General features: G+C 38.7%; 1 protein-coding gene across 1 annotated transcript in view; it reads left to right on the top strand.

Annotated features, from left to right (window-relative positions):
* Positions 1-12,224, top strand: part of tmem117 (transmembrane protein 117) — a 67,828-nt gene that overhangs the window by 9,391 nt on the left and 46,213 nt on the right. Inside the window, exon 3 of the mRNA XM_057835615.1 lies at positions 3,281-3,413. Within this exon, the coding sequence (XP_057691598.1) occupies positions 3,281-3,413 (133 nt within the window). The remainder of the gene's footprint in view (positions 1-3,280; positions 3,414-12,224) is intronic.

Genomic DNA, 12,224 nt, shown 5'->3' with positions numbered 1-12,224 from the left:
TTCATAATGCTCTCTGCACTTTAAACAGAACCCTGAGACTATCACAGAGCAGGTGCCTTTATACAGAGACTTGATTACACACATTTGGATTCTATTTATCATCATCGGTCATTTAGGACAACATTGGATCATTCAGAGATCCTCACTGAACTTCTGGAGTGAGTTTGCTGCACTGAAAGTAAAGGGGCCGAATAATATTGCACGCCCCACTTTTCAGTTTTTTATTTGTTAAAAAAGTTTAAATTATCCAATAAATGTTGTTCCACTTCACGATTGTGTCCCACTTGTTGTTGATTCTTGACAAAAAAATTAAATTTCATATCTTTATGTTTGAAGCCTGAAATGTGGCGAAAGGTTGCAAGATTCAAGGGGGCCGAATACTTTTGCAAGGCACTGTATATATATGGCCAATGGCTGTCAAACAATTAAAATTTTTAATCGAGTTAATTACAGCTTAAAAATGAATTAATCGTAATTAATCACAATTCAAACCAATATATAAAATATGCCATATTTTTCTGTAAATTATTGTTGGAATAGAAAGATAAGACACAAGACTATATATACATTCAACATACGGTACATAAGTACTGTATTTGTTTATTATAACAATAAATCAACAAGATGGCATTAACATTATTAACATTCTCTTAAAGCGATCCATGGATAGAAAGACTTGTAGTCCTTAAAAGATAAATATTAGTACAAGTTATCGAAATTTTATATTAAAACCCCTCTTAATGTTTTTGTTTTATTAAAATTTGTAAAATTTTCAATCAAAAAATAAACTAGTAGCTCGCCATTGTTGATGTCAATAATTACACAATGCTCACTCATGGTGTAACATATAAAATCAGTTGTACCCAAGCGCCAGCAGAGGGCGCTAAACACCAAAAAAAAGTAACAAGCGCACACTCCACTGTGCTGTCATTTCCACTTGTTACTTGTGTATTTTGGTGTTTTGCCGCCCTCTGCTGGCGCTTGGGTGCGACTCATTTTATGGGTTTCAGCACCATAATTATTATTGACATCAACAATGGGGAGCTACTAGTTTATTTTTTGATTGAAAATTTTACAAACTTTATTGAAACCAAAACATTAAGAGGGGTTTTAATATAAAATTTCTATAACTTGCACTAACATTTATCTTTTAAGAACTACAAGTCTTTCTAACCATGGATCATTTTAACAGAATGTTAATAATGTTAATGCCATCTTGTTGATTTATTGTTATAATAAACAAATACAGTACAGTACAGTACAGTATGTTGAATGTATATATCCGTCTTATCTTTCCATTCCAACAATAATTTACAGAAAAATATGGCATATTTTCTAGATGGTTTGAATTGCGATGAATTACGATTAATTAATTTTTAAGCTGTGATCAACTCGATTAAAAATTTAAATAGTTTGACAGCCCTTCAAAATTATCGCGTTAACGGGCGGGAATCAATTTTTTAAAATTAATCACGTTAAAATATTTGACGCAATTAACGCACATGGCCCACACAGAATAAAATGACAGAAGTGTAATGTCTGCTTGTTACTTGTTTTTTGTTATTTGGCGCCCTCTGCTGGCGCTTGAGTCCAAATGATTTTATGGGTTTGGGGAGTGAGCATGGTGTAATGACATGAACAATGGCGAGCTACTAGTTTATTTTTTGATTGAAAAGTTTAAAAACTTTATTGAAACCAAAACATTAAGAGGGGGTTTTAATATAAAATTTCTATAACTTGTACTAACATTTATCTTTTAAGAACTACAAGTCTTTCTATCCATGGATCATTTTAACAGAATGTTAATAATGTTAATGCCATCTTGTTGATTTATTGTTATAATAAACAAATACAGTACTTATGTACAGTATGTTGAATGTATATATCCGTCTTATCTTTTCATTCTAACAATAATTTACAGAAAAATATGGCATATTTTATAGATGGTTTGAATTGCGATGAATTACGATTAATTAATTCTTAAGCTGTGATCAACTCAAACATTTTAATCGTTTGACAGCCCTAATATACAGTATATGTAATTATTTTTTTCATTTCTTGTTCATTTTATAAGTGAATCATGAATGATTAGGATCTTTCTCTCAATTAACAAATTCCAAGCATCATAGTTTCTAAAGGTCACTGTAAGCACAGCTGCTGTGCTGATACACAAGCCATGCCCATGCACAAAGGCTGCAAGCTCTTACATTAACTTATAACCCATCATACATGCTAGTACTGGTGCGAAACCGATGCTGATATTTACATGAATACTACATGAATACATATATATATATATATATATATATATATATATATATATATATATATATATATATATATATATATAATATAGCTACATGAATTTGAATGCTTTTATCTGCCGATATTATTAGGTGGCCGATATTATCGGACAACTCTATTGTAATGTACTCTTGTAATGTGCTCATTAGTGGAGCTAATGCTTTTAACTGATTAAATTAGCTGAAAGCAATGTACTTCTATCACAGCTAATAGTAATTTTACTTGTCTTCAACTAGTATGGCTAATGCCTATGTCATTGATGAACAAAGAATGGTGCTAATGCTAACTGTATGGTTTATAACCTAGTGTAGCAAAATTTGCCTAGTATAGTTAATGTTAACCAGCCCTTTTTCATAGTTATCCCCCTCCATATAAACTCATGTAATTACAGACATCAACAGAAACAACTGACTCAAAATGGCCATGTTGTTTGTGTAATCTTTCAGCAAGAGTCGCCTATTGTTCTCACTAGGGAACACGGTCGTGCTATTACACATTCAGCTCAGCAGGACTGGCATCAGAAACAATCTCATGCTCTGCCAGAGAGATGTTGTATTCCTCAAGTAATTTCATTCCGGGCCAGGGCTGCATAAGACAAAAATGCCACAGGTCATGAGCATTTGAATGATTCCTCTAATCGAGCACAACTGGTATCATAAAAAAAAAAATGCAAGCAAGCGTTTCTCTCAGACGTGTGCCTGAAATGAAGTGGAAGTAGTATGATTTTCCCTGTCAGGATTGATGATGATACCTCGGATGTTGAAAGACAATCACTCCTGCGTTGTGGAAGTGACACCTGAAAGTGGTCCTTCATCTTAATTTAGATCCCAAAGGCCACATGTCCAACAGAGCGGGACATTATCGATCCAAGCAGATAATTCATTTAGTTTCATCTCCGTGCAGCGTGTGTTAGTCGGATGACAAGCTCTTTAAGCTGCCACTGACTGACGCTCCCGTGTGTCCTTTTCACCTTTAGGTCGATACCTGCGCCTGAAAGTCTTTCGCGAGGATCATGGCTCCTGGATGACCATGTTTTTCACCACGATCCTCTTTCTCTTTATCTTCTCGCACATCTACAACCTTTTCCTGCAGATGGCTGGCAGCATGGAGTAAGTCACTCAATCTCCTCCTCTTATTATTTACATATTATCATCCTTACCTGATTCAGTCAAACGTTTTATCTGACCTAGTAGTCTAATTTTTCAGCCAAAGCTTTTAAACAAAACAGCTGGATGGTAAGAGATAACCTTCCACTACACAAATTTCATTTATCCTTTCTTCAGTTAGCCTTGACCCCTTAATGTCAGCCTTCTGACGGAAATCCACTACTGTCCATCAACCCAAGATAAAAAAGGGGGGAAAAAAGACTTTGAAGCCAGCCCTGCACATGGGATCACAGAGAGGAGATCTGTCGACTGTTTGTTTCTTTCGGGTTTAAAAACAGGCACAATCCCTGGTTCTGACACTACACAGAGGGAGGATAAGGCTTTTTAAAAATGGGGTTTATCAGTTAGAAACACGTAAGGGCTGGTACTGGATATCTGGCAAGTTCTTGTATTACAGCCAGAGGGCCGGTAATCAGTCCATCTATTGCTCTGCTTCCTGCAGGTAACATCAGCACCTTGTTTATCGAGATGACTGCAGCCTTGGGGAAGGTCCGCCAAGATATTAAACGTTGGCCGCTCGAGGAAAATCTCTCCTTAAGAGCATTAATTTATTAACCACTCTCATTCTGAGATCCTACCATATAAGATACATTTTATTTACACCCTGCAAAGGCAGGACTCTGCTACATTTTTTTTTTTTTAACATTCAGGCAGTTAGATGCTTGGTGACCCCTGCACCAGTGTCTGGTTTGATGTGTAAAATATGTGTTGGACAAAGCTGAAGGGATACTGAGTGTGAAACTTCACACCTCTCCTGCCATCCTGGCTTATATTCCACATCTGTTACTACCTTCCAATGTAGAACATTGACTCGGTTCTTCCTTTTCTCGTCTGTGTCATTCATACCCATCGTGGCAAGGTTGTATTTTTCTAATGCCGGCGGGATTAGTTTGTATAATCAGTCCATCTGCCACCTGGGTCATTTTCCTGCGGGTGTTATCAGCATCCAACTTGTCGCTGAAAAGCTTGGAAAGACAGCAGCCAAGGGGCAAATCCACTGAGACACTACACGGTCAAGGAACATTTGCTAAAGAGCATTAATTTATTGTCACGAGACAAGGGGACGTTTCTAGGTCACTTAAGTGAATTTTGCACCAGATGTAAAGATTGCTTTCACCATACATGGTTCATGTGCCTAAAATGTAAAGAGGTGAATAAAGTGGTTAAAATTACTATATTTACCTTAAATAGCCACTATACATCACTGGCATGAATATATAAATAACTATTCACCATTTTTCGTGAATACCATATTTTTCGAACTTCAAGTCGCACCTGAGTATAAGTCGCACCAACCATAAAATGCCCAACGAAGAGAAAAAAAACAGATATAAGTCACACCGGAGTATAAGTCGCATTTTGGGGGACATTTACTTGATAAAATCCAACACATAAAACAGATCTGTCATCTTGAAAGGCAATTTAATATAAGTACAATAGAGAACAACATGCTGAATAAGTGTACAGTGCATGAACAACGAAATGTGAATATACACTATAAAAAAAAATCCACTGGCTCTACTTAAAAAAATTGTTGTAACAATTTGCATTGAATTTTTTAAGTAAATTCAACTAAGCAATGATTAAGTACTTCCCTTATAAATTTTATAACTGGACTAACTCAATTAGTATAGTTGAACCATCATTATTTATTGCCCTCCACAAGCTTTATTGTGTAGAACCAACTCAATTTTTAAGTCCAAGTTTTAGCATTAATAAGAAATAAAACTACTTCATTTAGGTTGCTATAACTCCTTCATTTTAATTCCTCAACTCAAAAGTTGATGCAAAATGGTACTTAAATTTATTGAGTAAGAGTAACTCATTCATTTTCCATGCCGCTTTTTCCTCACGAGGGTCGCGGAGGTGCTGGAGCCTATCTCAGCTAACTATGGGCAGTAAGCAGGGGACACCCTGAACTGGTTGCCAGCCAATCACAGAGCACAAGGAGACATACAACCATTCAGGCACACACTCATACCTACGGACAATTTAGAGTGCTCATTTTTTTTCAATTTTGATTAACTCCATAAAAGAAGTTACCAACTTAATAAAACAATGAATTGTAAAAAAAAAGTCATTTTTATATTGAATATGTTTTCAAGTCATACCAACTAGCCTCATGAATCATTTTTTAGAGTGTACCGTCCTCACCAGGACGCTACGGCTCGGTCCTGGCTATACAGGGAGCTAAACTCCCAAATGACGATGCTTGACATCCATACAGTATAATTTGCGGAATCAATTTCTTCCTCAATACCAAACAGGTTCGCATCAACATAAATACAGTAAATGACAATCAGGTGCTGTTACAGCAATGACACAAACAGTTAGCATGCGTTCGCTAGCATTAGCACATCGTTTAAACAACCACACAACTGGCTTTAAGTGTCCGGTCGCGGGTGGAAAACACACAACAACAACAGAAAAGATGATGCACACAGGCATTGCCTCTGTAGAGATATTTTACAAGCATAAACAATGAACGTAGGTTAGCAGCCGTGTTTCTCTCTCGCTAACTCGCCAACTCACTCAAGCTGCGTAGCTTCTTCTGGCGTGTGAGCGGTCTTCTTCACGTAAACAAGTGCGAGTGCGCCCTCACGTGAGTGTGAATGCCCCACAAACTAAAAGCATGCATTTCAATATAAAAAAGTCAATAATACAATTGAACACACATTGCCAAAGGCAGAACGCAAACGTGGCCATAGCTATTAAGTTATTCAGATAACTATAGCATAAAGGACATGCTAACAAGTTTACCAAACCATCAGTGTCACTCCAAAACACCAAAATAACATGTGAAATTATATCATAATGTGTTAATAATTTCACACATAAGTCGCTCCTGAGTATAACTCACACCCCCAGCCAAACCGAAAAGTACGGGAATGCATTTCAGGGCAATCGTTTAACACACACACTAACCCAGCAACACACTAATGTGCAGTGGCCAGTGGTTGGTACTCACTGGTGTAGAGCGATTAAATAAGGAGCACAATGGGCTATGCCTTTGGGCTTGTTAATTATCTTATCAAATTCACATCTATTTCTGTTGTAGTGTAGTTTTGGGCTTGTGCACATGCAGGTATTGTAATTCTATTCAGGTGTTCAAGGAGATGGATATTGGCACTCATGCGGCATTGAGACCCGCAGTATAAAAATACAGCCTTCGGGAGATATATAAAAAGCAGAAACCAAAATAGCCCATCAATCTGACCAATACAATTCTAACACCCCCATCCATTGCACCTTATGGAATGCTGTGAAACCTTACATGTACCAACAGGGGGTGCTCTGGTAATGACAGTGACAGTACACGATTGCTTGTTATCTTTCTGTACTGGCAGTTTGTGGAGCTAGGGCATGGTGCACCGCCAAAAACCATTAGCCTTTTCATCTCAGTACTGCTGTGACATATAAGAACAGAGTTCACACCTTGGCGGCATGTGCTCAGAAGATGAGCACCGGCCTACGCTGGCACGAAAGCCTGCAGAGTGAGTTAAAAAAAAAAAAAAGTCATGGAGGCAGAGTAAAAAAGAGGCAGATGAGTAGGAGCGCTTCATGCATGTACTGAAAGTTAAGTCTTTTGAGCCTTATCCAAACCGTATTTGCATCGTTCCCCCCTCAACCACTCCCTGAGCCTGCAGCATGGCAGGCGCAGCACAAAGGAAAAGTTCACAAGCCTTTATGCCTGTTGGCGGCCCCCACTGTGAGAGCGGGTGTTCCTTCGCATTTATACGCTATGAACAAGCTGCAGAGAAGGCTTTGAAAGGATGTAATGTTTTTTTGGCATGAGATCACTGGCTGAGCCATGATGTGAGCTGTAGGGGCTAAGAGGGTGTCCAACACACAAATACTCCACATAATGGCCTCGTCTCACACCTCCCTCAAGTTAATGGTGGTGTGAGGACATGGATGTGACCTCAAGCTGCAAGCCACCTGTGCCCTTTGTCAATAGGCCCCGACTTGTTTCAGAACTTCTTTTGCTTTATACAAGTGATTAGCCTTATTAATTTGCCTTGGTTACACTGTAAAAAATTGCTGTAAATTTACGGCCAATTTTGAACACTAAAATACCGTTTTTATGTCAAACAGTTTACTACCGTAGTTAGCAATGCATTGTGGGTAGTTAGCAATGCATTGTGGGTTACCAACATTAAAGCAACAAGACAAATGCAGTAAACGGTATGTTAATGTTTCAATTACATGACACTACCGTATTTTTGGGAAACTGAGTTTTGACTGGAAATTTGGAGCATTGTGGCAATATAGACTATGTTTTTTGCCAATTAAAATTGAAATAACTAGACACCGCAAATAATTTGCCATCAAATCCCGGAGGACTTATTTACCCATAATTTTGATGTTGGAGACTCTTCAGAGAATGACTTTAGATGACATTTGCTGCTCTTCATTGCTTTTTGTTCAACTTATATTGGGATTTATATGTACCAATTTATAAACGGTAAGTTAATTAAGTCTTACTCATATTACCTAAAATTTTTTATATTAAACTAAAGTTCTGAGGATGCTGGATAGCGATATATAATATTGATGTTAATTCCTCTGGAGTGCCAGTAGAGGGCAGTTTTCTATTGTTTTGCAAAAGATGCAGCTGAGAGAAGTTTTTGGGAAATAAATAAAAGTGTCTCATATGTATCCAACAGTGGAGTTACAATACGATACAATTTATTTTTAATTATTTCTCTATTTATATTAATATTGATTTATTATGTTTATGTTTTGATTGTTAGTAGTTTTAAATTTTGATGTTGCAAATGTTAGCCAAATGCATTAGCGTTAGCTGTACCGGATGATGTATGGGTGTTGAGCCTCAGACTACAAAACAATCACATTGACGCAAACACCAGACTGGATGTTTGGTTGGCCTATAGGCTATATTATTATATTATTTGACGTCGCCTCCATTCTATTCTACTCATATGTTATGTTTCTTGTTGTATCCCCACTCTGATCTAAACTGGCCCTTCTCCAAAAATTGTAGCGTTCCATCACTATGAAGGCTGATTTATGCTTCTGCATAGTGGTGACGGCAGACCTACGCCATTAACGCAGACCCGATAACGACCCTACGCCATAGTCTAATGTGCCCCTCTAAAAAGTCCTGACTACACATCACATCAACGCGCGTGACGTGAACGTCGAAGGACTGATTGGTCCACCCAGAACATTGTTTCCGGTTTAGCACAACAACAACAACACCATTTTCAAACATTCGCAAACGACTTCTGTGTCGCCAACGCTTCAACATTTGTATTGACAACATTTGTTGTTTAATATTAATTAGCTGCAGCTGCAAATACACATGTTCCATCTCCATTGCCATTGCTGTTAATGACCGGTGGAAAATTAAAGGAATTCGACAAGAGTCCCCCAAAACCATACAAAGACAAAGCCACACCAATCTAGTGGTATGGCGGTGAATTACTGTGGAAACGTCACTGGCTGCGACAAACTTTGTCCCCACGTCACACATGTGACCAATGTTTACATTTGGAGTAAATTAGACAGGTGCTTTTTTTTTGCTTCAATTGTTTTTTTTACAAACTCTTACTTCTTCTTATTGAAGAACAACATGGACAATTATTTTTCAACCATTGTAAAGTCAAACCCTGATAAACATCAACAAAAAAGCATTGAGCAGACAACCAGTGGCCTATACTACGAACCGAGTTCAACCTACCCAGAAGTAATCCAGTTTACCATCGGGTAACCGGAGTTGACAAAACCTGGTTGTCTAGTTTGTGGTCAATCGGTGCTACGATGCTGATTATGAGGTTGATTAGTCGAACCTGTGTCAACCCAGTCAGAGTTACTGCGCGTTCACATAAAAGGGGGCGGTGACCAGAGTCAAACACTACTTGTGACGATGGCACGGGCACCTTACTTCACGGAGGAGGAATGCGCGATGATCATGCGGAATTATGAGGAATTAAAATCCACCCTCACCGCGAAATCCAACACCGCTTCGGCGAGTAGAGCGCAACGGGTCTGTTGACAGCGAATTTACAGATCGTGTGATTTGTGAATGCGTCAATATGCCAGTTTACTTATGTCCATGAAAAGAAATAAAGCCTGCTGTCAGTACAATAAAATAAGATTTGGTACATTAACAGTAAGAAATAATTGTCACGCATCACCACACGAAACAGGATGATTGTATGTTTAGTCCCCTTGACTGTACGAATACGTATGTTCTTTTTTTTAGTTTGGGCCTAAAAAATCCAGCCCGACCCGACCCGAGTCCGATCAATAAACTTGATTTGCAGGCCCGAGCCCGACAACCCCCCCCCCCCCCCCCCCCCCCAAAAAAAAATTATTTTATATTTGTGAGGACTCAGGAGAAGAAGGAAATGCGGGGATGCCATGCGTTGTTGCGTAAATAAAAGCCCGTCGTTTGTAACGATTTTTCACAGTTAAACAAGACTGTAAGATGCATATTCAATAAACATTTATGTCTCTTATATTTGTGCGTCTGTCCTATCAGTGGATTTGACATTTAATTTAATCTCCTCGAGTTGGCAGAAAAAAACGCAAGTTTTCTCAATGTTTAAATAGTCTACATATTTCTATGATTGTTATAAATGCATCAATTTGAAGCGTTTCCATACCCCACTCCGAATCGCACGGCATACAGTGTTCTTACGCAGATGTTCAGCATCACCGATGGAATACATATATTGTCCCTGGCGAAAGAGCGCACGGACAGGCACACACAATCTGCGCGGTTGTGAGGGCCTGACTCGGCGGGTTACATTAGTGACGTCTGCCTAGATCAGTTGGCACAGGTAAAGAATTCCCTCAGCTGAAAAACTATATCTTTCATGGAGAACATCTTCCGGGTACGCCAGCGGATTCTGGTGGTCCCGAAATACCCGTGCCCTCCGGAGAGAGCCCCTCACAATCCGCGAATGTCGTATGGGTTGTCCAAGTACGCTGTCATTGTCAGGAGGACACGTCCGCGGAGGAGTGCTGTTTAAATAGAGCGTGGTTAATTGGAATCCTGATGTTAAGCAAGATCTAACTCTGACACGACCAGGTTTGGCGTGTGGCGTGTGTTGCCATGGCAACACTTCTCGGTTCCAACATATCCACCTTTCGTAGTCTCGCATAGCCGCGAACTTACGTCGCACGTGATAAAGTTACTCTCGAAGTTACCCTGCTAAGCCAGAAAACCGGCTTCGTAGTATAGGCCACAGGGTGTGAACTGGAAAATCACTGGCATGCAAGCACTATGGAAACGATGCACAGCTGGAAGAGATTGGCCAATCAACCCATAAGCAACCCAGAGCTATAAAAGCAGGAAAGGAAGATGACAGCCTGGTTTGGCTATTGAAACTTGCTGTCCTGTGCAGCTGGAGACGTTGGCAAAAGATAACCAGAGAGGCAGCCGGTAAGCAGCAGAATTAAAAGATGAAATGTGCCAGCAGCGGCCATTACCACATTGCTTGACTCAACAGTGGAAATGTTTGGACAATTGTAGTATATATTTCAGGGGTAATTTGGGATTTGAGACACTGTTTTAATATTGACATTGACATTTGATGTATTCAAGCTTTCTCTTTTTGTTGTTGTGTTAATTAAAACAATGTAATGAATTTGTCCTTTTATGGTATAAAAGTTTAAATATTTAAAAATGAGAGATTTAAACACTGTAATTTGAAATTAGTTATTGACTGTGTGCAATTTAAAAAGTTAATTGACTGTTCTAAAATAGTTGTAGTTTAAGTGCTAGAGATTCAATGTTAATGTTGAATTTAGTCAAATGCAACTGTTGACATTTTCTTTTTGTATTGTTTATTGAAGGTTTTCACCTAATGGAGAAAGGTTTCCACATTGCTCAAATAAAAGAAAAAAGAAAGGCACGGCCTCCCAAAGTCGGTATCAGTTCGTCAACGATTCAGCACACTCCTGCTTGTCGTTTGTCCTTGACCGATCACCACTTCTGACCCAGCCTGTCCTGCTTGACCCGATTACGCCAGATCTCCAGCCTGACCTACACGACCCGACTGCACCATCTCTCTAGTTCCTGTCAGTTTCCACTGCCTGCCAACACGATGAAATAAAACCTGTTCTGTTTCAAACCTGACATCCGCATTTTTTAAAAATATATGCATTCATGGACTGTAAAGTCATTTTCCCAAATAATACTGTTAAAACACAGTATATCGTTAAAAATGCAGCATACTGCAGCTCCTCAGTTGCCTGCTCTTTACCGTGAATTCTGGTGATACAGGAATATGCAGTTTTTCCTGGATTACAGACTATTAAATATTTTTACATTACCAATACTGTAAAATAACAGTCTGGTAATGACAATCCTGCTGACGGACTTTTACTGTGTTCTCTATAAATACAGGAATCAACAGTTTTTCTAGATTACGGACTATTACTGTGAAACATTTTTGCAATACCAAGACTGTAAAATAACAGTCTGGTAATGGCAATCCTGCTGACGAACTTTTATTGTATTTTCTATAAATACAGGAATCAACAGTTTTTCTGGATTACGGACTATTGCTGTGAAACATTTTTACATTACCAAGACTGTAGAAGAACAGTATATAAATGGCAACCCTGCTGCCAGCTCTTTACCGTTATTTTACGCTGAAATTTTTTACAGTGTATATACAGTGGGGAGAACAAGTATTTGATACACTGCCAATGGGTTTTCCCATTGTGAGTGTATCAAATACTTGTTCTCCCCACTGTACAATCGAGAACAGACGAGAA

This window comes from Corythoichthys intestinalis, chromosome 5, assembly GCF_030265065.1.
Source record: "Corythoichthys intestinalis isolate RoL2023-P3 chromosome 5, ASM3026506v1, whole genome shotgun sequence".
Classification (NCBI taxonomy): Eukaryota; Metazoa; Chordata; class Actinopteri; order Syngnathiformes; family Syngnathidae; genus Corythoichthys; species Corythoichthys intestinalis.
This window is presented reverse-complemented; position numbering and strand designations above follow the sequence as displayed.